This window comes from Tinamus guttatus, unplaced genomic scaffold (assembly GCF_059628265.1).
Source record: "Tinamus guttatus ecotype Peru unplaced genomic scaffold, ASM5962826v1 Tinamus_guttatus_pri_ptg000008l, whole genome shotgun sequence".
Classification (NCBI taxonomy): Eukaryota; Metazoa; Chordata; class Aves; order Tinamiformes; family Tinamidae; genus Tinamus; species Tinamus guttatus.
Window position 1 is genome coordinate 3,408,216 of NW_028288542.1, and position 26,249 is coordinate 3,434,464.

At 42.2% G+C, this 26,249-nt stretch overlaps 1 protein-coding gene across 2 annotated transcripts in view; it reads right to left on the reverse strand.

Moving 5' to 3' along the window:
• Positions 1 to 929: 929 nt before the first annotated feature.
• Positions 930 to 26,249, reverse strand: part of SRPX (sushi repeat containing protein X-linked) — a 36,446-nt gene continuing 11,126 nt past the window's right edge. Inside the window, exons 2-10 of one of the 2 annotated variants that reach the window (XM_088521897.1) lie at positions 18,346 to 18,405; positions 13,189 to 13,380; positions 12,376 to 12,552; positions 8,240 to 8,366; positions 6,219 to 6,340; positions 5,033 to 5,212; positions 4,066 to 4,199; positions 2,784 to 2,905; positions 930 to 1,472 (exon numbers count right to left, since the gene is read on the reverse strand). In XM_088521897.1, coding sequence (XP_088378023.1) covers positions 1,292 to 1,472; positions 2,784 to 2,905; positions 4,066 to 4,199; positions 5,033 to 5,212; positions 6,219 to 6,340; positions 8,240 to 8,366; positions 12,376 to 12,552; positions 13,189 to 13,380; positions 18,346 to 18,405 — 1,295 coding nt within the window. In that variant the 3' untranslated portion in view covers positions 930 to 1,291. Of the gene's footprint in view, positions 1,473 to 2,783; positions 2,906 to 4,065; positions 4,200 to 5,032; positions 5,213 to 6,218; positions 6,341 to 8,239; positions 8,367 to 12,375; positions 12,553 to 13,188; positions 13,381 to 18,345; positions 18,624 to 26,249 lie in introns of those variants that run through there. The other variant, XM_010223054.2, reaches the window with a different exon arrangement.

Sequence of the window (26,249 nt, forward strand, 5' to 3'; positions counted from 1 at the left end):
TTCTTTGGTAAAGATCTCATTATATATACTGCTAAACTGTTCCCCTGCTGACATAAGAGTGTAAAATTAAGAAGTCTACTTCAGAATCAAAGATCAACAAGCATTTGGCTGAAAGAAGATGGGTATTCTGAGTGGGAAGAAGGAACAGCACAGCCACCAGAATATTGCTTTTAAGAACATCAAGTTATGTATCCAGTTATATACCAGTCTGAGCAGAGTCCCAAGTGGTAACTCACATTCTTCATTCGTTTTTGGCTTATGTATTTTTTCACGTAGGATGGATATTCTTTGCAATTTATTGGTGAGACTGCAGGCTACAATTAAACAAACAAAAAAAACCTCTTTCCTTCTTTGAGTGTTTCCCAACACTCCTAACTAAGCAGTGAAGCTTTTCATTAGTTCTTAAGTGATAACTTGCAAATGAGTATTTTCACAGCTCTGGAAATGATAAATCCTTGATGAATTTTCGCTGTGGAGAACGTTCCCCTACCAGCACATGCACAGGCTGATCCATCTCCAACACGAAGGGAAGGAATTCCATTATGACAAGTCACCGGACATGAGAGGCAGGAGCAGGAGCGGAGCAGGTAAAAGCATAGTTTTCTGTCACTGTAAAAAAGAGCCCTACTAATTATTGTCTATCTTCTATTGTTCCTTCATCATTTTCTTTCTGGCATTGAGTTTCCTCCTCCTGCCATCAGCTATTTTCTCCTCTCTGCTGCTGGCAGCAGATATTTGTGTTGCCTTCAGCTGTGCTTTGTGTCTGTGATGAACTGTATTATAGAAAAACTGAAGGGCAGCGCTGAGTTTCTGTACACCTTAATTTGAGGCTACTGTCTGTGTTAAATGACTTGCAGAGATGTATTTTGATCCAACTTTTGAATTCTATCCATCAGCTTTATCTCTGGGAGGAATTTTTGACAACTATCTGTTTGCAAAACAATATTTTTTTATTAATAAAAAGACTTAAAAACAGTAAGAAAGAAACTCAAATTTTACACTGAATGAAAAATCCAAAATAAACTCCTGGAGACATGCCTCATTTCTTCACTGTGTGTACAAGCAATGCCACTGGGTAATAATTCTACATAGAAATTTCTCTAAAGACGGCTGAAAGTACAAAAAAGCATCATGCATATGTCTATGCAGAAGAGCTACCCAACAGGACAGACTTAATACACAAAAAAATCTGTACATCAGTGATTAAAAAAGCCATGCTTTGTGTAGCACCAAGGGCAGAATATGTGGATTAAAAAAAATCACTGAAAACTGAAAGCCCTGTAATTCTGAGTTAAGGACATGACTGGCCAATTTCTGCTTGCAGTTTCATCTCTTCTTTCCTCAAGGGAAAATTGTCAATAAGTGCAAATAGCTCAGCTGGTGTTGCTGGGAAAGGGTAGCGTTCCTTGTCCATTCCATGCTTGTCCATCACCACGATGTTGAAATTATAATGGGGGATTCGCAGCAACAGTCTGCAAAATAAGGAAATCGTTCTGTTAAAGTGCAGCAGCTCTTGCCTTAGGCCCTTCAAGCCACAATAAATTGCGGAACCAGCCTGTTTTCAGTGATTGCAGAGCGGGTTATACCAACCTCTGAAACAGAGCTCCATTAAAGATGAGAGAGAGGAGAGTGGTGCAGGTAACGAGAGTGGTAGAGAAGTTTGGGTGGGTAGGGACAGTAGAACAGAAAAGCAGAACCACGCAAAAAACGCTTTACTTTTTTTTTTACTTAGAATTACACACTTTTTTATTTTTTCATGATCCCACCCTATTTTCCTAGGGAACAAATGGTTTTGTTTTTTGCAATCCAAGAAAACCTCTCAGGCTTATCAGCAGACTGAGAAAATGACATAATTTTCTTTTGGGAGGAGAAACTCCACACCCTTGTCTAAGATATCTGCAGATTTTGGCTAAGGTGTCACAGAAGATGCTGTCTGAAATGCATCTGGTCTTTTTTTTTTTCCTAAACAAACACTACTTGCACTGCCAGCCACCCCTTCACTTTTGGCTTGTGGAGTCCTCCTTTCCTAGGAAAGGCTGGCACTTGAAATCCCCCTTTCTACGGAAAACCAACCGGTTGCCAGCCAGAAACCAGGTCAAAGCAATTTATGCACCTGGATAAAACTGCTGAATGTCGTGGCCAAGCAGGAGAGGCTGAGGTGCTTTTCCCTTTGAAATACTGCCCGTGCCATTCCTGCCTCTGGGACCTCCCTGCTTCCCCTTCGGGCTGGACACAGCACCCCGCTGCCTGCAGAGAAAGGGGGTGGTTGCTGCTCTGTGGGGATGCACTGGATGCTCCTTCAGGACTGTCCTTGCAAAGTGAGCGAAGACGGTCATGACGGACCAGATCCAGCACAGACGGAGACACACACTGCAAGTGTTTTCAGTGGCAACATTCAAATCCAAAAAACACATGACATATAATCCCAAAGGGCTCTACAGAGAGCTCACCTGCATTCAGGAATCCACTCAGTTTGAGCAAAGGGCCAAGGAACTTCAGCTCATTTCACATTTAAAGGGCAAGTGAGCAGCTGACACTTTCTCCCAAGTGCTGAAGTTCCTTCTTTCATAAATGCCCACGAATCTGCAGCTGCTTTGGGTCAGTTAGCAAGGAACTTAAAAATCATGGAACTTACTCGTGAACATTCGCCTTCCAGCGCCCAGTAATGTACGTTACAGTAAAATCTGTATATTCACATAACCAGATGAAGGAAACCTGAGGCAGCTTGTGGGCTCTTACATGCTAAGCTGCAGACACAGCAGCAGAGAGAAGACCGATGTTACCTGAGTTGCAGAGCAAGCGACGGGGGCAGCAGCTTCACTCCAATTCGCCCTATCTGGGCTGGGAAGATGCCCACCAGCTCGACCACGGTAACGTGGCGAAGGTCTAAACCGCACTGGGCTGGCTAGAGGGGATGCGAGAAGGAGGAGACGTGTGTGTTAGTTACCAGGGAGGGAGCAGGGGGTTGTTCCCAGCAAGCAGCCAGTGTCTGTAAAGATTTCAATCTTCCCGTTTTGTTCCCTGGATGTTACTGAGACTATTTAGATGGAAATGAGAGCATAGTTAGGTGCTCTCTCAATTCTTACTGAACTGCAAGCCTTCTCACTCCCAGAAATGTCAAATAAATGGGTTCTTAGCTACTCTAAAAATAACAATGCACAGAGACTGCCTTGGAGGAATATAAACATATTGTTAATGAAATGAAAAGATGCCAGTTTATTAAGCATTTATTAAGCAATAATCTCACTTGGCAATCAAAACAAACTCTGCGAAATGGAAATCAACTGCAGAAAATTCTCTTTCATGCCAACTTGTTTGATCACCATAAAGTAACGGACAAAATTTCACTTTGATCAATGACTGAATTTGCTTGCCAAGTTAATATATTGGAGGAAAAAAAAAACCCTCTCAATTTACTGTTAACACAATGTCACTTAAGCCTGTAGTTAAAAACCTTATCATGCTTATATGCCAATGCATATTAATACTTTTTTTTTTTTCCAGTTGTGGGAAAAAGGAATCAAGTCCTAAGCACTTGTCACTGCCAAAGAATACACTGGACTGGCTTTCCCGGAGACCAGATACATGTTTAAGATTTCTAAGTCTCCAGTGCTGTGCCTGCCTGCACACCAGTTATTTCTAAAGCCATTCACATTTTACATTACAGCTGCAAAGTCTGTGTGAACTGTGGCCTCTGAAGTGATGGGTTTTCTTTTCAACTCCTTTAGAAGGACTGAGTTCCGCTAAATCATTAGAGCACAAATTAATATTAAATTAATCATTGGAGAGGGAGAGAACTGCCTGAGGCTCAGTGACTGGTCAAACAGATGCAATACCAAACAGAGCAGAGCTGAATTACAGTCTGGGGAGGTGTTTAAACTCAAACCCATAAAAAAAGGGTTACTGCAGAACCAGTACTACTTCAGCCAGGGTCTCTGGTGGTTGCAGAGTAACAGGTGAGGTTTGCTGATTTACACCAATAAATCAGCTTGTCCTCTTGTGCCTTTAAAGAAAAAAATACTTGGGAAAAAAACAAAACAACCAAAAAGCTCTGTTCTGTTTTACCTGCAACATTCCCAACTGCATTCGGTAGAAGAAGTTGGCTGCAGTAGGAGTGGAAATGATTAGCAATCTCCGTTTCTCATAAAACTGATCCAGAAGTGCAGCTGCAGTCCTTACGTTCACATTAATATTCATGGCTGGAATTAAATTTGAAACATAAGTTATAGAGGATGCTGACAACAGATCTACTGCTAAAAGCACAAATAAAAGCAAAAATATACCCAAAGCAGAGGAGCACAGGTGATTACAGATACAGATCAGATACAAGATACAGGTAAAACTGGCCTCATGGAAGCTAAGAATTTCATCTGAGGGGAAGCAGATTTTTCTCCCAAAGTACAGTACCGTGTCGTGAAGGAACGTTTCTTCCCCTGCCTTGCAACAAAAAAAAAAACCCAAAAAATCTAGAGTGGCTTTTTGCTTGGAGAGTACTGGAAATACTGCTGCTAGGTGGCTTAGGAGCTGGTTCTAAACAAGGAAGCGGAGCTGGAAACTGTGCAGTACCTGGTGCAGGAACAGTGCAGGAAACTGGCTTTGTAATAAAGGGGGCTCTGGGAGGAGCCCCTCGCCCTTCAAGTGAGTTTAAGAGCAAGGAAAGGCATTGGCGCATCTATGCTTCTATATTTTGTATATACCTCTATAGCTTAAACAGATCCATTTGAAAGTTTCCTCCCTATTGCCTAAAAACAGCAGAAAGCAACAGGTTGCTGCTATGTTCTAGCTTAGGGGCTTCCAACTCTAGAATGTAAAGTTTCATGTAGAAGTTTCAGCTGAAAAACCATTACCAGTGCAAGGTACTATGACCATCAGAGGCAAGGGCTGCCAAAGATGGCAAATGCTCCACACACAAATTTAAATGGGAAGAGAAAACAAAGATGAGTTTCATACCTCCATCACTTTACTCACGTCCACGAGACCCTTTGCTCTTGCAGCCCTCCCACTGGCCCTTCCAGGGGTAACACTCACGTACGTGCACAGCTTGGCTCCACTCCTGACCATCCCAGGTTGTACTGGCATACTCTAGCTGGGCTCCCTTGCAGCTCGTAGCCGCCGATGCAGGAAAACTCGCACGTGGCCCCGTAGTTATTCCCATCACCTGAGCACTTGATGTAGCCGTTATCTGGGGCGTTTAGTTTCACACAGCGCCTGACTTCAACCAACACAGAGAAATGAGAGAGAAGGATCAGGCACCTTGATGCTTCAGCAGCATGGCCAGTAGAAAACCAACAGAAAAATGTATTTCTGCTTGCTGTCTTCCTTATGAGCTGCCCTATAGTCAAGTACTTTAAAAGAATGCCAAATACACAGGTAAACTACAGTGACACAAATATATATGTGTGTGATCACACAGCATCATGGTGATGAGAGGTCACGGAGCAGAAAGAGATCTGAAACTCGGACCTACAGATTTTGATTAAGGAACTGGGGCATCTATCATATAAGGAAAGACTAAGCGAGCTGGGCCTGTTTAAGCTGGAGAAGAGAAAATTGAGAGGGGATCTCATTGACATGTACAAATACCCAAGGGGAGAATGTAGGGAGGATGGGGCCAAACTCTTCTCCGCGGTGGGCAGTGACAGGACAAGGGGTAATGGGTGCAAACTGAAACACAGGAAGTTCCATCTCCATGTGAGGAAGAACTTCTTTCCTGTGAGGGTGACAGAGCCCTGGAACAGGCTGCCCAGAGAGGCTGTGGAGTCTCCTTCTCTGGAGATCTTACAAAACCCCCTGGATGCCACCCTGTGTCACATGCTCTGGGTGTCCCTGCTGGAGCAGGGGGGTTGGGCTAGATGATCTCTAGAGGTCCCTTCCAGCCTCAGCCATTCCGTGATTCTGTGATTTTAACTCTGGCCCATAAAGAGCTGCACTTGCCACAGGACAGCCTTGCTTTCCAGACTAAGTCCCAGCTGAGAAGCCTCCATCAGATACGTCATGAGACAAATGCTGTGAAGAAGCCAGTGGAAGGAAGGGGTTCAGGGCTGAAGACTGGACTCACAGAAAAGTTGTTCTCAAGCAAGACTGCCCTCTCCCAGTTTCAGAACCAATGCAAACTTATGCATATACAGACAGTTAAAAATATGAGAAAGTTTCTAAACTGTTTACTAAGCTAATTGTAAATATGTGACTATATATATAGTTTAAAATATCGTTCTTACCTCTGACTTTAACAAGAAATTTGCAAGTGCCTTTATTTTCTGCTCTGTCATACACAGTATATTGGATTTTGTGGTCACCTTCGGGAAAATGTGACCCTGGCGGTAGCCCTTTCAAAATAACGCTAAAATGGGAGATAAAACAGAACAAATTTATCAACTGGCAAGCGTTTTCCTGCTGATAATGCTGTAAGAGCTGAGGAGCGAGGGCCTGTCTGTGCCATGCTGAGAGTGCCTGGCTGTGCTTCATGCCTGAGGAGCAGCAGCAAGCAGGGCAGGAAGCTGGGCAGCCACGTCGGCGTGCTTAGACTTGCTAAACACCCCCGTCCCGGCGTCCCAGCTCAGGCAGGGCCAGCTTTGCTCCTGCAAGACAATTCATAAAGCAGCCAAGTATCACAACTGCCCAAAGGAGCTCGAGGCTCTTTTCCTTATACAAGGAACAAAAATTGTGTCATTTATCCCTCACTTTGTATCCTAAATAGAGCTGCTGTTGAAGAGCACCTCCAACCTCTGACAGCAAGGACATCACAAACATGGCAGTTCTGTACTGCCTCCATAATTAGCACTTACTGGCTGTTAAGTGTAAGTGTGGCTGTACTAATGTACAGAAAATTAAGTGGAAATTGAGATTTATTTTCACAGTAGAAGAGCCTAGCATTCCAGAGCAGCAGTTTCACTGGGAGCTTGTTCCTATCTGCCAAACACGTCAGGGGAATTCGAGTGTTCACTTGATCAGACCCTCAGTATTCAGCCACTGAGTTCTTTATGTAATGAAGGAGTTCACGTGTTCAATAGACTGCAGGACTCAATGCTTTGAGTGAAAACACTATACATAATTATTAGGCTGTATACAACATCACAATGTAACCAGATTTTCTAAAAATATATAGAAAAAACTTGCCGCAGACTCAACAGTTAGTCTCTTGCGGCTGGGAAGAGTTAGTGATTTAACAAAGTCTAAATTGAGATACTGTCTTTTTTTCCTACTCATCAAACATTATTTCATCAAAAATACTCTGCATTTTATTTCTTCTGATAATAAGCAGCAGCTATTCAGATCAAACTTTTTATTCTAGCAAGTTTTTAATCACTACAGAATTAATATAAAAGGTTTAACACTGCAATGTTTTTAATTGCATAGCGAGTTCCTCATTCTAAAATTATTTAAAACCTAACAATTAAAAGGCAATGTGCTTGTGTTTTTCAACAGCTTTTTTTTATATTCTCGTGGTTAAAATTAAGTAGAATTTCTAAATTTTCATCAGTATTGTAATCCAGATAGACTGATATAAGCCCTGCATGATGAAGATGGTAAATCAGAGGCAATGATGCTACTAGAAGTGCACCTCACACTACTGTGGATGAGTTTCCTTTAATGTTAGCAGGAATCCTCATATTATAGATGAAAATTATGACTGTTAAACCATAAAAATTGATAGGGAGATTTTGAAGAATGTGCCCTATACCTGATTAAGTTAAATCCAATTTTTAAAGCTACTTAGGGTTCAAATGAGAAGCATTCCTTTAAAGCTAAATGTGGAACTCTGTATCACTAATAGCCAGCACTACTGCAGGAAGAAGCCTAAAGACAGCTACAGGATTTGGTTTGCGACACTATTTGTTTTGTTTATAGAGCCTAAATTGTCTGCTGCCTCCTCCAATGCAGTACTATTCTTTATGCCTATAAGGTAACTTGCTATAACATGCTCATTATGAGATGGGAGTCACAAGGAAGCTCTGGAAAATCTCACAGGTGTAGTCAACAGGCTAACGTTATTTGTGCTATCAAAAGGGTACCAACAGCGTGTTACCCTTCTGTGTGCTTGTTCCTGAACGATTTGCCTCCGAGTTGTCATTTTTTTCTCAGTTAAATGTAAAATTTTTTAAAGGGTTTTGACATGTGACAGCAGCTAATAAGCATCTTTAATGAACAGCAGGGACCTGTCAGCCATCATCAGCTGAATTACTAAAGCAAGGAATCCAGAAATAAAAGAAAATATTAATGGCTACAGATTTCCACCTACTCTGTCAAGATCCCATCAGCCGTGTCCCTTCCCTCAGGGGTGTCCCAGAACACTCTGGCTGTCAACTTATTTGGCTCTGCAATTTTCTCCTTCACGCTTGGGCACTGGATTCTTGGTGGTTCTGTATCTGTTGAAACAAATATGAGATAAATGTGTACAGAGAGATTTGCTCCAGCTGCTCATTTTCTCCACACCTCTCAACCTGTCAACATCCAGTAGGACCATCTCTTCCCAGCCTCCTAGACACCTGACCGCCCTCCCAGCCAACGCAGATGCAACACACACTTCCCTACTGCTCTCCTCCGTGTGTGCTTTTGTACAAGATGAGAATGATTAAGCCCCCTATACAAACAACTAAGCAAAAAGTAGTTGTTGTAACTTGTTTATGTAGTCCCCAGTCAAAAAGCAATGTAAGCTAACAGGCTATATTTAGTTCTGGGCTCTAAGAAAGGATGCATGAAATTGTACCCAAGGAGCCTGGACTTTCTGTTCCCCTCTCTGCCTCTCTTCCTTCGCTGTGCAGCTGCAGTGGTCATTAAGCACATGTGCACTGCACATGTGAAACACTTCTACTGAGAGCCTGTTGGTTGTATTTCCTGTAGCAATGACAAGAGAAACCAGAAGTTGGTATTTTGGAGAGCGTGGCCACTGTGTTATTACTGCATTTGGTAATGAGTTTCTCAAGTCATTCTCATAGTGTCTCATAGTGCAAAAGAACAAGTAGACCAAGTAAGTTTTGAATATCAACTGTCTCCAAGAACAGTATCACTGTTATTCAGGGATAAGAGAACAGTGGGAAGGAAAAAAGGCACCGGTAGAAGATAAAGACGAAGCACAGCTGCTCTTCAGCCACTCTCATTGGCAACAGCAGAAATATGTGGATGAACCAAGCTCAAATTTCATCACAGTCACCAGGTACAAAAGAAAATGTCTTTAAAAGTTTAGTCTCAGGGGTTTGAACACATCTTGGATTATGCCCCAAATTAAGTCTAAATCCATGGAGTAACATGATGGCTTTAAAATACAAATAGAGACAGAATACTCTTTACCTGTAAACAGAAGACAGTCCCTAAAATGCTACTCATTTAAAGGGAGGCAGGCCTGAGTTTTCCATTTGCAAGGCAGACATAGAAAACACAATGTGGCTTCGTTTGAAAGAAACAGCAATCAGAAAAGGGCTAGGTCAGTATAAAGCATCAAATATATACAATAATTTTACCAACCCTCACATTCCCCAAGCAGCAATAAGCAATGTTTTGTTCCAGTTTAACTGGCTAAGGAGAGCCCTGGCCCAGCTACTTCAGGCTTTCGATGGTATCCTAAGAACTTCGAAACCTGGGAAATTGTCTGCCTTGGATTTCCTATGTAGGACCACTGCTGACCAGAGCAGCTCTCTGAGACACGGCTCCAGAGAGCGCGCCTGGCTTAATCCGCCAGGGGAGGGACTGTGTGGGTGAGGCGGGGAAACGTGAGGTAAATAGGTGAGGTACCAAAGTCACTCACAACAGGAGTACTGCAAACAGGCAGTCACAAATGCCTTTTTTTAAAAAAAAAAAACAAAAAACACTAAGTTTATTTTTCTACCATACTGGTAAATGATTCTTTTGATTTCTTTGTAGATCCTACTAGAAGGATCTTAAAGACTTCATACTACAGCTAGTGGAGCCATCAAAAATGAACACCAGAACACATCTTTTTTTTTTTTCTTTATGAAACAGTAAACCTATTTACTTAACTTTTCCATTTTGTGACCTCAAACATCTTTCATTCCTGCCTCGTTACCTGCTGCAATACTGTGAAAAAAGAAGGCTTTCCAAACTTAGGTGAGTATTTCTTTTGGTCCTTTCAGATGCCTTTTAACATTCAACAAGCACTAAATGAGCCTCAGGGATTAACAGGCTTTTGCAGCAGGCCAAGAGAATGCAGTTGTCTCCCAAAGAGGCTCTTTAACTCAAGTGGCCACTGGGACGTGCTGCACCAAACAGCAACTCTTTTATTTTTCCCCCTCCTTTTTTGCTAGTACAAATTTGCAGGCGAACTACTGCATATTAGAAGCACCTTGGCCAAGGACTGGAAGAAGGAAGACTGGTTTAAAAAAAAAAAAAAAGTAAAAATCATTTAAGTGCAGACCGGAGAATATCCCATCAACTCATCAAGTGACAAAACTGAAAAAAAGCCTCCCCAAAATCTTCCAAGTATGAGGTGGGAGAGATAGATATTTCTTTGCTAAGAAGCAGCTGATACTTGGCTCCACACTTGGAGCGATGGCAGCATTTTATCAGGTCAGCAGTGAAATACCACATTTTAATGCATCCTTTGTAACTTTGTGAAGAAAAATGCAAGGTTTTCAAATAGCTCTTAATTTTTTTACGCACTGTGGCACTGACCACATCAAACTATTTAAAAACTTGTTGACTACCTCATAGTTTGTTAAACATTGAGGTTTATTTGCTTGTGAGTTCAGGATGATGAGAGGGCGCACTCGAGGGGAAAAAAAAAAAGAGGGATGGTATTAAATGTCCAGTGGCTATTCAGGAATCCAAGCGAGGCAGGTAAACAATCTGCTGTTAAAGAAAACGCTCTCATTATGGACTCCTGGTGACATTAAGCAATGGCTGGAGGTTGCTTCAAAACATCTACTCTGTGCCAAAAGCGAGCACAGATGAAGAGAATCAGCTGCCTGGAAATCATAAAAGGTTGAGTGAAAAGCTCTGCTCTGTTCCGCTGGCCTCCTCCGCACGGCCCCACTCTGTGTTTTGAAACCCAGTTATCAGGGCTGGGGCGATCTATGATTCCCCGTGCAGAGCCTGTTTCCAGCAAGGCAGCGTAGCTGGAAGCGCATCGCTAACTCCCTATCACTGCACTCGTCCTTGGGTGCGAGTTTGGAGTGGTGACAGCCACTTGCCACGGCCTCAGCTGGGAAATGAAACCTTCTCAGAAGAGAAAAAACGCGGCTCAAGTCTTTCACTCTGCTATTGGAAAATACCTTTTCAATCCATGTTACAGTGAATTAAGGATATAATGAAAATGTTAGCCAAGTATGTATTGGCATTTACAAGGCAACTGGTTCTGTATTGAATTGTCTCTCAGGTATTTCAGTGCCATGAAGGATGTCTCTCCTCTAACGTGAGGGACAGGGGTCAGGCTGCTTGTTACCACAGAACACTCTCGGTCTGTAATGTCTTCCTTAAGGTGTCCTTTAGCACTCACTTACTTTCTTGAAAAAAAAAAATCCACGCTTTTCTTTAATGAACACATGCTTTAGCAATATTCAACTGAGGCCTTTCCTACATGGATCTTCAGGATTGCACTGTGAGCCCCAAACAGTGGGCAGTTAAGCAGTGCAAGCAAAAGGGTGGCCAGTGGGAAGTTTTCACAGGCCTCAGATCCCCAACAGCTTTTCTTATTACTAAATATTTTGCTAATTGCAGAACACACGATCTAAGAACTGGGTGGGCACACAGATTAGGAAGGGGTCTTCACACTATATACTATTATCACAAATACTACTGTGGTTAGTAGTGGGTTACTTGGGATTTGCAATCCTGTCCTATGTAGCAACCATCGTGCACTTCTGGACTCAACATTAACAGCTACCGTAGCCTTTTCAGCACAGCATCATTTGCAACGAGCCCTGACCCTACAAACAGATGAGGTTCTCAAAGTGCCAAGGAGTAGAGAGGACAACAATTTATCCTTCCCAAACTTAAGGGTTTGTTTTTCTTCCTCAGCCTACGCTACTGAGAGAGACTGGGTTTGTCTTTGTAAGCAAAGACAAGAGGCCCTAAGCAGCAAGATTATTTCTTTGTACATTTGGACAATAATGAGTAACAGGAACACAGATTAAAAATCTCCCTGAATGTAAATCCACAGTGGAGAGACTCCAAAGCTATTTGCTAACCTAGACGGAGCCACAAGCATTTCAAGGAAAACCAAATTATCATACACAAGAAAACACTAAGCACACAACTATTCTACCACCCACAAATGTAAATGAGCAGCAGCCAATTCAGACAGCCGAAGAATACTCTTCTTTGGGGATGGCTGTCGAGCATTTTATCAGAGATTTCCCAGAAGCAGCACTGGGAGACATTAAGCTTTTGGCTTCCCGGGATGTGGGCGGATCCGGCACTCACCAACGCAGGAGGCTGGCCGGCCGCTCCAGGCCTTGTTGTCCAAGCAGGTCACTATGCGGTCACCCTTCAGCTGGTACCCTGGTGAACAGTAGTACTCGCACCTGGAGCCAAAGTAAGCACCGTCTAAACATTTGAAGCCTCCATTGGTTGGCATGGACAGGGTCGGGCAGCGCTTCTCTGGAACAGACAACAAGCATTTCTGGAAACTTCCTAGCCCCCTGTAGAGCGCCATGCATGTGGGACACTGCACAGAAACAAAGATGCAGCTCGCAACGTTCAGTGGGGAGCAAGGGATGCTCCACATGAGATTTTTCACACTGTTCTCACTAGTCATGTTTCAATTTACAGACAGGTTAGCCTAATGTGATTTACCTATTCCGTTCCTCTCACTAACTCATTTAGCTCAAGAGCCCATTTAGGGATCTGAAACAAACTCTTCCAGTTTTCAAAACCAAAGATGGACGACATTTTACAGAACTATTTGGCTCTGTCATAAAACTGTTCCTGCAGACCCAAATCCGACTCATTAAATGCTCCATGATCTATCCTCTGCCAACAGGGTTTTTGCAGCACACTCTTTATGTTTGCCACACCTTCAAACTGCAAGCACTTCAGCAAGAAGCTAACGTACATATCCAAGCACACTGTCAGTATTTAGGTTACAAATCACAGCCAAAAGATCACTGTGTTTCTTTTCACCACCACCACCTTTCGCCTCACAGCTTTCAGCTATACCAAACACCAAGCCCAAGAGACTTGATCATCTACTGAACCACAGAACAATTCACATGCACAAAATTAATGGCTACTTACGTTTGCACAGCACTTTCCCAGACCAACGTTTGCTTGACTGACAAATGAGCTGCTGAGGGCCGTGCAGTTCATAGCCTTTTTGACAACGAATGTCACATCTTGTACCCAATACATTCTTATAATATTCCCCTTGAGGTGTCCTGCAGTTTGCATAACCATGTTTCACCTTAATGGGAGAGCACCATGGTGTTTCTAGCACAGAGAACAAAAAACACAGAATATTTTATGAAGCACTAACAGGCTTAATCACAAATATAAAAGCATTTCTTTATTCAAGGTCAAGAGAAGAAAGTAAAATCTGTTTTGAAAAAGCTACCAATCTCCAAAGTGGAGAAGTGACATTGTGGTGAAGTTCTCCTGATAGCGCCTACCTGAGAAGGTCAAAGACTTCAAAGACTGGTAGCTCTTTCCTTTTATAAACATTCAAGAGAGCATCATTACATGGGGTGGGGAAATCAGGCAGTGGAGTAATTGTGCCACCATGCGGACAGTTTGATGACGACTTTTTTTTTTTTTAATAAAAACTTTTGGTATCAAAAGTTTGCATTAGGAAGTCATCTGGTTCAGCTGAAGCTGTATTTTTGCCACACTTAGCTGTTTTACTGCCTATTAGGAAAAAACAAAATCAAAAAACCATGCAAAAGAAATTATTGCGCTAAAGGACATTGATGAACGGTGATAGCTAGAGCTCTCTCACATTATGAGGAGCATCACTTACATCAATCATACTGCCAAGATGCCAGAGCTCTGTGCATACATACCCCATGGATCAACACATCTGTTCAGGATTCAGGTGTGGCTCCAGTTTTGCAAAATTATTTCCCAAGTTACTATACAGGAATAAAGCTAAACGGAAACTTGTAAATTATGCAAGACCAGTAGCTCCCCTGTTGTTCTTAGCAGGTCTATGGCACTATAATAAAACATTCTACTATTCTTTATATTACCAATAAAAAATAAGCTTTCTACCAGCAAACTTGTACAGTACCATTGTTATTATCTGAATGAAAATATCCAACCTAAGCAACTAAATGAAGAGCCCTTGAAAAAGGTCTAACCTATTCAATTCATCTCTTTATGGTACTGCTTTGTACCTTCCAAGTGCAAAGTGTGTACTGAAGCACTACGTATGTGTTTCCCAGCATTTCCTCTTGCCAAGTCCTTGGTAAGAGTATCCATATTCCTTTATGAGCATATTATGCACCCAATATCTTCAGAAAAGGACCCAGCCTGCCCCATTTACATCCAGTTCTAAATGTTCTCCAAGTCTGGACTTTGGGCATTGTACACGGACCTCAAAAGCTGGGTGGAGGGTCATGGAAACCTGGCCTGTGCTGCAAGAACCACCTTCTGGATGCTCCTGGGCCCATGGCAGCAAAAATGATGGAACTGAAAAGTGATGGAACTGTAAAGTCAGAGGAAAGCAGAAATTTGGCTGGGACAGCATAGCTTGTGTTCCTACTGAATTTGTGGAAAAATGAAGTGTATGTGTTGGGAAATAGAGAAATAAAACTGACCCTTTAGTAGTCTGTTAAGGCCACACTCTAAATGCAGATATATGCATCTACAGAGTTAAGACCATCCTGGGACACAGATGTCCCATCTTACGTGGGTGCAGCAACAGATAAAGATCTCCCATTCACAGCAAAATGTTTCCAAATGTTTGCTCATCTTTGACAAGTGCGTGCACTGAGCAAACACTCCCTCCGTGACTAAGCCTGCCCCTTCTCACCTCCAAGATTTGAAAAGGATATAGCTAGGGGGAAGGAGAGACTGCAAGGCAAAAACAGAAAGATGACACGTCCTAAATCCTATGTGACAATATGAGACATGTGGGAAGTATGTAAGAGCTTGGGTCTGCAAGAAAGGTTAAAAAAAAAAAAAAAAAAAAAAAAAAAAACCACTCTAAACAAAGTTTTCACCTTTGTCCTTACGAAGTCACAATAAAAAAATAAAATAACTTCTAACAAACAGCAACAGTTTAGCAGATGCTTATTAAGCAACAGTTTAGCAGATGCTTATTACTAACTCTTAATTCCTGCACTCATTTTGCACATTTTTTTTTACATGACCAAGATCAACTTCATATCCAAATAAACACAATCAATGCAACATCTTCATATTTGCCATACACAGCATATTTACAGCCAGTGTAGAGTACCTCTAAGACATTTTACACTTCCCCAACAGAAACTGGGTTTTCCAGCTACATTTTGCAGTGCTGTCACTGGAGCAACAGAAATAGCATCCAGTGAAAGTGGAAAGACTGATTATTGAGCTTCTGATTACTCCAAAAGCACATTCTTCTGGACTAACCTGTTTCTGAAGTAGTTTCCTGTTGCTGTGACATGCTTATTTTCATATGTTAACCAATAAATCTGAAAGTCTTTTGCAAAGATGCATAAACAGAATTATTCCTGTTTTTACCAAATACACAGTAACTGCATAGGGAGATCAGCTGCCTAATCTAATTGGAGCAGTTGGGGCCTTTCCCACTTACTGCAGCTAGTTATTACACTCAGTTTTTCTGCAGAAGGTTTTAAACCTTAATTTGTTTAAAACAAACAAACACACACCAAAAAAACCCACCACTGACTAGGGGTGCAGCACAGGGGGATGAAGAATCAGAGAGCTGTCCTAAGGCAAAAGCCCAGCCTAAGTAAGTTTTGGGAAAAATCAGTTCAAGTTATTTGTGCCTCATCTGTAAGATGCAAATGAGCACACCTGATCTCATTTTCAAAGGGGTCTAAGACAAATATGCTACGGTACATCAGCAAAAGCCAATTAAAAATATTCAAAGCATATCCAGAGCAGCTGTGTCGGGTCCTGCAAATTCCGTGAGTTTTTCCTGAGAATTTTTGTGGCTTCACAAACACTCTCACCTGGAGTAAACAGCTGCATGTGTAAAGGAAGTGAAGTTCAAAGCACAATGGAATATTCAAAGAAAAAAATAATCCCTGAGGTGGTAGGAGCCATGGTGGTCTACAGAAAGAAACAGAGCAAGGCTCCTTGGGAGACCTAATAGATCTTGTGTTGGATTAAATGATATGTCTAGGGAAAAAAATAATAATAATAACAAAAACAAAACCCAAAACAGACGTGCTTTTGGATGCAGATAACTTGTAGAGCTTAGGAGAAACATCTGTTTGATGTAAAACGTTATTACGCTTCCTCTGGAACGGAAAGCAAGTAGAAGCAAATGGGTGAGGCAGGGCTAGTAACAGGGCAGATATCTGGTCTTGGAGCAAGGGATGTCACCGAAGAAACAACAAAACAAAATTCAGCTAGCTCGAAGAGCTTATGTGTCTTAAAGCACTTCAAAAGATACAATGTTTTAGATCAAAGTTTGTTTATTTTAAGCAAAAGCACATACTGCTCCTCAAAGGCTGAGTTGCTGTTGTATTTATGGTGTATTATGGCTGGGGAGGCCCTGAGGGGCCATATATCATCAACTCTCCCCTTCAGGACAGTGTCGTCTGGGTCCCTAAAGGCCTGAGGAAACAGAAGATGTGGGGTGGCAAGGCCTCCCCAGCATCGCCCCCAGGCCCTCGGGAGCTTCAGCGCTCTGTGGGCAGGGTGACCTGCTGGCTGGGCCGACCTTCACCAAGGAAGCCGGGAACGGCCCTCCAAAAATGCTGCGGGCCGGGGAAGTGTCGGCAGCGTTTCTCCGGCAAACGGAGCGAGCTGGGAAGCATCCAGACGGAGACAAAGGGTCTGGCAGGAGGTCGAGCCTCCACGTACAACCCGCGGCGCTCGGTTTGTGCGGATGCCGAAGCGGGCCTAGTGACGCGCCGGCTCGCGCGGCCTGCCTACACTTCCCTGTCTTCCTCTCCTCCCTCTTCCCCACATTCCCAGCCTAAATAAGTATCCCTATTTACGAATAAGCCTTTTAGGCTCCTCGTTGTACCCTCTTAGCTTCACATCGCCCGCTCTTCCACAACATTTGGCAGTGAGGCTTCCAAACTTGGGGGAGTTTTTAATACTTCCATGAATGAGTCATTGTTTCACTTACCCCAGTGTCATTTTGGCTGACATTAATATAATTCATTTTGGATCCCCGTGTAGAAGAAATTTAGACAGAATCTGCATTTTGACTACTTGCCTGCCCTGGCATGAACTGGCACTGATTTTTCTTCATAATCTCTGGAATTCTCTAAGTGTCAGCAGAGGATTACATGTTAAAAGGCAAACAAAAGCACATTTACCCAAGTCAAGCTCTGGAGAAATATTTCTGTGCATGTTTTCAAACAAAATTTTATATTGAAGAACTTCTTTTACTGGGAAGAACATCAGGCATTTATTAAAAAAAAAAAAAAAAGGAACAACAATCTGCAGCATCTGTGCTTTCCTCTCTGCTGCTTATAAATGTCTGAATTACTTGAAAACTTACCTCTTATTTAAGGTCTATTTAATTTTCTCTAGAATATCAATAGCATACAACAGACACTCCGTGCCCAATGCTTTCAAGTTACCAAAACCAAATTGTTTGGGCATCTGAGGGATTTTGACAGAGAACTCGGGGAGACACTGAGACAGATGCAGACTTTTTAAGCAAATGAATATATAAACATAAGATTTACCAGTAATGATAAAAACTTCCCCATGTTACTAAAGAGCAATCTCTTCTGGAATACAGAAGAAAAAATGAATTTGATTTATAGAAAGGCAAATCCAATGACTCATTAATACACCTGCACAATTTGAATTTACAAAATTTACATGTTCATTAGTTAAACACACTTTGCTTAACATTTCAGGTTGCAAGATAAGCTGAAACAAGACCCATTTTAAGGAAGAAAAAGAAAAAAAGGTCATGAAAATCAAGTTCTCTTGCATGTACTTCTATACATTATCATCAAGAGGCGCAGTTTTTGGGTCAGCTTAACATTGATGATTTAGCCATGATGTATGAAGAAAGAAGAGAAGCTATTCCTAGATTTTCATGAACGAGCAACCTTATTTTCCAAGAGCAAAGGCTGTGGACAGTGAAAATCAGTACCTGGCCTAACTTCCACTGTTGTAAAAATAAAATCTTGATCTAAAAGCCATGAAGAAAACATGGAGGTAGATCATCAAGATTTTATAAAACAAGAAGAGAAAAGTAGTTAAGCTCTCGGCAACAGCTGATTCTTATTAGCACATAGGCAAAGCATTCACCTTTATATCTATTGCGTGCATACACATCTTCATCATCTTCAAGGGGTGAATATCCCGATCCTACAACACAAAATAAAAAGAAAACACTGCAGCAAGAAAGGAAACATATATTAAGAGAGGGCTTTGCAAAAAAGACATGCATGATTAAAATGCAATAATCTAAGCAATGCCATCAGCATCGGCCTCCTTCAAGCTTAGATTTATAGCAGAACCAGTTTATAGTGAACGTGGAGTGATTTGATAGGCAAATGAAATCAAAGTCTCCTGGTGTTGTTGCACAGTGATGTTGGCCATTTTACAGCTCCTTGGCTAAGAAAAGGCCTCCACAATGAAGCCGATCTACTGACCAGGGGAGCCCAAGCGAAGGGGTACAGCAAGGATTTCACTATAAAGTGGTTCCATAGTGTCAGAGGCTGTTAACAGCCATTAGGCCAACCAGCTGGAGGAAAATGTGCTTAACTTGAGAACAACTCTAATTTGTGACACGAATGACCTTCATATAGAGAACAGAATGGTGAGATACATTACCTGCAAACCCCAGTTTGGTATCAAGTCTTCTGTGGTTGTACAAACTGAACACATAGTATATACTATGAGTACTTTGAGTATATAGTACTCAAAGTACTATGAGTATATAGTATATACTATGAGTACTTTGAAAGAGCTGTGCAACAGTTGTAATTTTATAGCAAAAAAGGCAGCAATTGCTTTCTAAAATTCTGTTATTTACCATGGGCAGAAACCATCTAGAGCACCGTCATCCAAGTAACTCACTAGTAAAATATGCTGGCTAGGAGTAAGGCCTTCAAAATATCCTTATGTGATATTTCTTTAAGATCAGAAGCCTTAGAGCATAAAGTCTGGTCCAAAATCTAGCTGAGTCTTTTCCAAGAAGAGGGGTTCACACAGATTACTATTCTGAGAAGTATTTCTAAAATCTAGCGCACAATAGCCAGATACTAGGGAGGCTTAGCACAAAACTTCAGAAGTTTTTCGGCCACAGTATCTGAAATCACAACTACAGATATTTAATCATCATTTGTTGAAGTCCAATCTGTTCTTTAAAAGCTACGGCCTGAGGTTGGGCTAAATGCAAAAATTTAAGTACCTCAACAAGCTAGTTTCATGTGCAGAGCACCAAATTCTCTGCTGAAATAGAAGTCAACAGCCATTAATGACTTGGATGATTTAGCACAAGGTTAAGAGTTACCAAAACATTATCTTTCTCCTGTAGATGAGTGTCAGCATCTGTTAACACATTCCACTTAACAAAAAAAAAAAAAAAACACTAGTGAAACTTTACTTTAGATCTTATGCAACCTCTGAAAAAAGTCACGTTGTTATTTCACAAATTTTTGTATAACCAAAGCTTATTGCTCTCACTGGGAATCCTCCTACCACTTCCAAGGTTTTTCAGCTCACATATTACAAAGCTAATTCCAATCAGTTTCTCCCTTAAAATGCAAGTGTTTACATAGCACAGACTTGCTGTTATTTGGAACTCTCTGGGGGATTTGTTTTTATTGATTTTTAACTGTTGATGTCTAAACACTGATATCTTAAAAACTTCTCAACATCAAAACATTAGACTGTGCTGCATTTCAAGTCTAATCCTATACTACAAAGAGCAAGTTGTGTTTCCCAAGGGCTTCATGAAGATGTTGATATGTTAATGAACACTCCTCCAAGCACCAGGTTTTCTGTTGGAATTAGGACACTTGTGGCTAATCACTCACTCTGAGGTTTACAAAAATGTTGCCTTAATGCATTCATTTTGAATGGTCCAAGTTTTACATCGCAGAGAGATTCCAGTACCTATATATCACTAAAAGGTAAAGCAGCACGAGCTGTTATGTATTTAATTCTCCTTTTGAAAGTCTTCTAATGAAAATTAGCCTCAAGATATTCACTGCTCTTGCCCAGAAGTGAGGCTTTATTTCTTGCATGTCGTGTTTTTTTTTTTTTAAAAAAAAAAAGGGGAAAAAAAAGCAAAGAGAGAAACCTGCACCACGATCTCAAGGCATTTACAGCAACTTAATGCACAGAACCACTGGATTTTCCTCCCATCTTCACATGCCGCCGTTCACATGCGGTGAAATCCGGCACCCTCGTGTCCCTCTCCCCGTATTTACTCTTTCCAAGCCCCCGGGGCTCGCACGGAGGCACCCACGTGTGCCGGGGGGCACGTTCGCGCCAGGCCGCAGGACGGCGGCGCCCGCCTCAGCGGCCTGCAGCCCCACTCCCCGCGGGCCGGAGCAGCGCCGCGCGCGTCGCCGCTTTACCTCAGCTTCCCACCCTGGGAACAACAAGCGTCTCTGCTTCTTTGCGCAGATTGAAAAGAATAAAGTCCGTTTGGAGCACGCGTAATTACTAAGACGGGCAAGGACTAACTACTTAAGTACTTAATTAAAATTACCACAGCATAAAATCTGGGTAGTTCAGGAAGGAAGTCACAAACAACGTGCTGCCTTACAGACGTTACGCATCATGGTTTATATTGCAGCAGAAACCTACAAAAACTGGCTGCAGATTTTGTTACGGCGGTGTACAGGCAAAACCCACAAAACAACGCTTCAATTTGCAGCTCAAAACTATTATCAGATGGACCTCTGGAATCTGGCGGTCACGTTTGCGTTAGGAAGAAGCGACTTCTTCATGCACTAAATCACCGCTATTGCTTATATCTGGTGATAGCACAGGAGAGCTTTCTCCTTTCTTGAATTTTATTAAGGCTTACAGTTTTAACGAAATTATGTGCAGCCTAGGAGAAAAGGTTCAGTGGGGAAGCATCGGAACAGGCTGCCCAGGGAAGTGGTAGAGTCACCGTCCCTGGCAGTACTTAAGAAACATGTAGATGAGGCACCTAGGGACACAGTTTAGCATGGTGGGGATGAGTTTACAGTTGGACTTGATGATCTTGAGGGTCTCTTCCAACTACAGTGATTCTATGATTTTATTAGTCTATCCTGCTGATAGTGCAGGCTGCTGAGTGGCTGGTGGCAGTCTAAGTAAAGAAATCCACAGATACAACTGCAAAACAGGCCTAGGGGAGCTGTAGCAGTGAGTTGGGTTGGCATTCAGGTGAAGTTAAAATCCTCTTGCAAACATAATTCATTATTAAGAGAAACGTGAGTATTTCTCGAAACATTTTCATTAGGTGTCCAAGCTGGCAAGGTCCTGAGACGCTTCATCATAAAACAGTTACTAATTTCCACAAAGCTTAATCCACATCAAAACGTTTCAAGGGCATTTTCTAGCATTTTGTGTTTGCCTGTCCCACTCCACGTGCTGTCATGTCAGTCTCCAAGACTCTGCTTCAGCACTCCTTGCTCAGCAAAACATTTCAGCACTTCCTCAATTTTTAAGTGGTCTCACCAGTTTCAAGGCTACTTGTCTGACCCTAAGTCCACTCAAAATTTTAGGTGAAGTTAAGCTTCCCATGAAGTATTCTGCTGCTCGAGCACCACAGCGTGCACTGAGGAAACGCAGCTTCTCACACTGTTGTCAGACGGCTCCATTCCACACTCGTCCACCAGCACTTGGGCTCCTGGCCCCAGGTTTCAGCACATGGAAAAAGAGGGGGAGGGAAGTCTAGTTGTGTATGTAGTAGAGTGGTGCCCAAATAGTGTGGAACAAGATCCTTCTGGTATTTCTAACACCCAGCCACCCCCCCCTTCAGCTGTTAGGAAGCCTGCAAGAGCTCCGAGACGAGAGCACATCACACTGCTACCCGAGACTGGCTCTCAATTTGCCACTGTATGTTTAGCCAGAGAAGGAACACAAATGCTGTGAGGTTTCAGGGGAAGTTGGAACAACTTCTGCTGTCTCTCCGTTTTGTTCAAGGTCCAACTTTCTCAGTTTATTACTCTTTCTTCAGCCCATGCCCCTAAGCAGAGAGAGTTAGTGCTCAAGACCAAGGCCCACCACCCTTATGGGCACCAACGCAGGCAGAACTTCTGCAATGGGTGGATTACACAAAGAAATCAGACATTACACAGCGCTAAGCTGCAACTGAAATACAAATCTGTAATTAGAGAGAGAGAAAATATATATATATTTTGTCACTTTCCACCACTGAGTTTCTTTGGCCTGTTTTCTTCCTCACACTTTTGCTAAGGTTTTTCAGGAGCCACCTAAATTTACAGTATGCACTGCTGTAAATTCAGCAGCTAAGACTGATGTGCCAGCTGCAGCTTTATGCTCTCCTGAAGCCTGAGGCCTTAAATATAGCTCCAATTTACTTAAATATATCCCTCAGAAAAGATCAGTGCATTTCCAGTCTTTGGTACAATGCTAGGAAATGGTAAACAGAAAAAGCAACCATAAAAACACAGAGCTAACACAAATTTCCAGTTTAGTTATAATTCACAGCACAGCCAAAAGAAAAAAATGGTGCTTAAAAAAAAGGGGGGGGGGCTCCTAATGCAAGTGGGCACATTACACAGAGAAACACAGCAGGACAAATGAGCCTAAATGTTCATCTTCTCTGGTCTGCAGACATGAGCCCCAGCTATTCTTGATACTGGGAAAAACAGGCCACAAACCCTCTATGAATTTCTTTGAAGCAGAACAGCGGCTGGGAATTCCTTCCACACTCCTGAACACCTGATCAGGCCTAGCATACAAAAAAAAAAAAAAAAAAAAGACTAGTTTTCATCAATAAGTTAAAACATTTTTTTGCCTCACTTTCGTATTCTGTGCTACCTGAAGCCACACCAGATAAAGGAATTTAAAAGTAGGCTTTAAATTTAGCAGGCTATAAAACTTTTTCCAGTAAGGCAGGGATAGGCCACGTTAAGACATCAGAAATCTGGAAGACATGTACCAGGAGGCAGAAAAAGCAAGAGAAATCACTTAATAACTTTTGCATTAGAGGGTTTTACTTTGTGTGAAGATACTTCTAATCATTCTATGATGGTGATAAAAGCAGAAAACCATGTTTTTATCTCATTCTGTAGTAATGGAACATCATGTCCCAGTTCCACTGAGCTCATTCTTACATGTCACTGGCTTCAGTGGCATTCAAGTATGTTTAAAAGCTGTCTGCCCACTCAAGTGTTTTGTTGCAGGCCATCTGTGAGACTTGGAAATATATCTATCTCCAATCATAGATATTTATTGATCTCCCTATATATCTATAAATACACAGATATATAAATCTATATTTGGCTGGAGAATTCACAGAACAACTAGTTGTGACTAGAGTCAGTCAAATAAATTCCTCTATAGCCAGACATACTGATTCACCTTGAATCTTTCTACAGGTGGGTTGATTAAAGAGCTTCTTTAAATGCAGAAAATCTAATGGTGTCTGCTCATACCAAACAGCGTTCAAAACACAGTCTCAAGTCACTCAAAAGATAATGTTTGCTCCTCTCTTTCCACAAAAGCTAAAAATTAAAAGTATCCCCAGTAATCCTATGTGCAGCCCAGATTAATTTCCAGAGATGACTTGAAGTCTCCCTGCCTTACAGAAACACCCGGATAGCCACGTTCGGGCTCCCAAGCAGCCTCTAGCCACACGCCACTTCTGCCTCCTCTTGCTGCTGGTGTCGGTTCTTGCAGGAGAGGAATCCCAAGAGCAGCTCCGCAGGGCTGCACAGGGATTAATGCACTGCACCTCGGTATTTATTAGGCAAACACCGTGCTTTAAATCACAGGTTTTAACTTGTTTCAAGAGAGATGGCTGATATAAAACTCTGCCCAAGCAAAGTAGCATCTTTTTCTGAGACTGACAGTATTAAAGCACAAGCGAAAAGCAGAACAGAAAAGTTTCAGAATTATCAAGAGATATTGGAGGTGCCCAAAGGTTGCATGCTGGCAGTCGCTTTTGCTTTGGGGAATAAAACCATTTAATTATCCAAGAAATCATGAATCTAATTTAAAGAGTGCAGATGCAGGTTGTTTTCCCGAAAGAAAAACTCTGGCTGCTCCATATATTCCATTGCAAATACAATTGCTTTTACTCCAACTGCTATGTAGCGTTAGGAGGAGCCGCGCATTTGCACATCGCTTACATTATACACAGAAAAGGACCAAAGGCCTTAGGAAACTTTTTCTTTTTTTTTTTTTCTCCTCTCCATACACTATAAACTTAAAGCACTAAAAACTGAACAACCTTTATTAAAATTTCTCTGTATATCCAGTGGAAATGAACAAACAAACAAAACACACACACTTCCAGAATCCCAGTTTGGGTGATTTGCTTTGGATGCTCTTGTGATATTTCAAGTGATTGACTTGGGAAGTGGGAATTTCACCACATTCTGCTTAAAATAAATTTGAATTGAAAAAAAGAAAAAAAAAAAAAAAAAAAGGAAGAAGTAAAGAAGCAAATGTATATGTAAGCATCTGCAAGTACATGGGGAAGTGAATTCCAGCTCGATTTTTGGTGTGCATATGCACGGTAGATTTTCACAACTGGACAGAGAAAGAGCTTATCAGACTCTAGCAATTCTCTCTGCATCTTATTAAAGCGATGGTAGATTTTGCCCTGCAGCAGATGCCTAGTTACAAGAACAGCCACGTCTCACACTTACTTTATTGCTGCGCTGGATGAGCATCATCAGAAAGCAGCACGGCCCCTGGGTAGAGCAACAACCAGAGCTCGGCAGTCTGTGATCCCTCCCAATACGACTGAGGCATTGAAAGTAAGCACACAGGGAAGGGATTGGAGAGCAAATGTGCCCTTTGCTCAGGCCACAAAGAACCCAGGAAAAAAATGACTTACTGATTGCCAATAAAGTACTTGCTAAAAACCTAAAAGTTTATCTCCGTGATTGGGAATGGTTACAATACAACACATCAGTATCAGAAAGAGGAGAAAAAGTATCACAAATACGATGAGATGTAAATCACTTCAGCTGAACCGAGTGTACGTTTGCAAGCCTACCTGTTTAAGGAAGGTGGATGCCCTGCATTGCATCTATGCACAGCTACAGCACATTTGCTAATCCCAGCACTCACGAGTGGATCAGGAAGGCAAAGCACACGTTACTCACAGTAACTCTGCAGTTATGCATGGAAAACACAGGCAGCTCAGGCCAAAGGAGAACTTACAATCTGTGTTTAAAAGAGTCAAAAAGGAGGCTCTGAAGAGCCAGTCCACATGTTGCCTCCGGTCTGATTGCTTGTGAGTTATTACCAGGTTCCTTGCTGCTCTCAAAAAGCAAGATTCACCAGTTTTCGACAGCAGAGCTTGGATTCTGTCTCACCAGGCACAGGTGGCCCTGTGGTCTCTATTGCCTTCTCCTGCTCTGCAGGTGACAGTGGTTTTCTACCAGCTGGGATGGCTGTGGCCTTCAGGGAATGGCATTAACTGTGTGCAGCTGAGGTCGACAGCCAGCCTTGCCTCTGAGCTAAATGTGAAATACTGAAATGCTACCAGCAGTTTCCATTCCTGGAGGATGAGCACATCTGCATGGGGATGCACATCTCCACTGGGTTTTCTCCAGGGGGAAAGGCGAGAGGACAGAGATGACAGCAGGGCAGACCTGCTCCTGGATGCACAGCCGCATCTTCTCCCTGCATGTGCAAAGCACCTAACCAGGCCACGACCCCGAGGCACCAAACAAATGCTATTCCTTACACATAACATTGATATTCTCGAAGACGCAGAGAAATAATTCCTTTAGGCATTCTGTGGAAAGAAGTAAAACCACCAGCAGCTACCTAGTTGGGCAAGGAATGCATAGGTTGCAACTCTCCTTAATGAGAGGTTTCAGTGGGAGAACTTTGCAAAGAAATGGAAAACTAATCCTGACCTATTCTAACCGATGACACATGGAAGAAAATGGATTTTCTTTTCTTAATGCAGCCAGTGGAAACTGGCACATCTCAATATCTAACTAAAGCACCAGGTTCACTATTTCTCTCTCTTTTCTTTAGCCATAAGTCACTTGTAA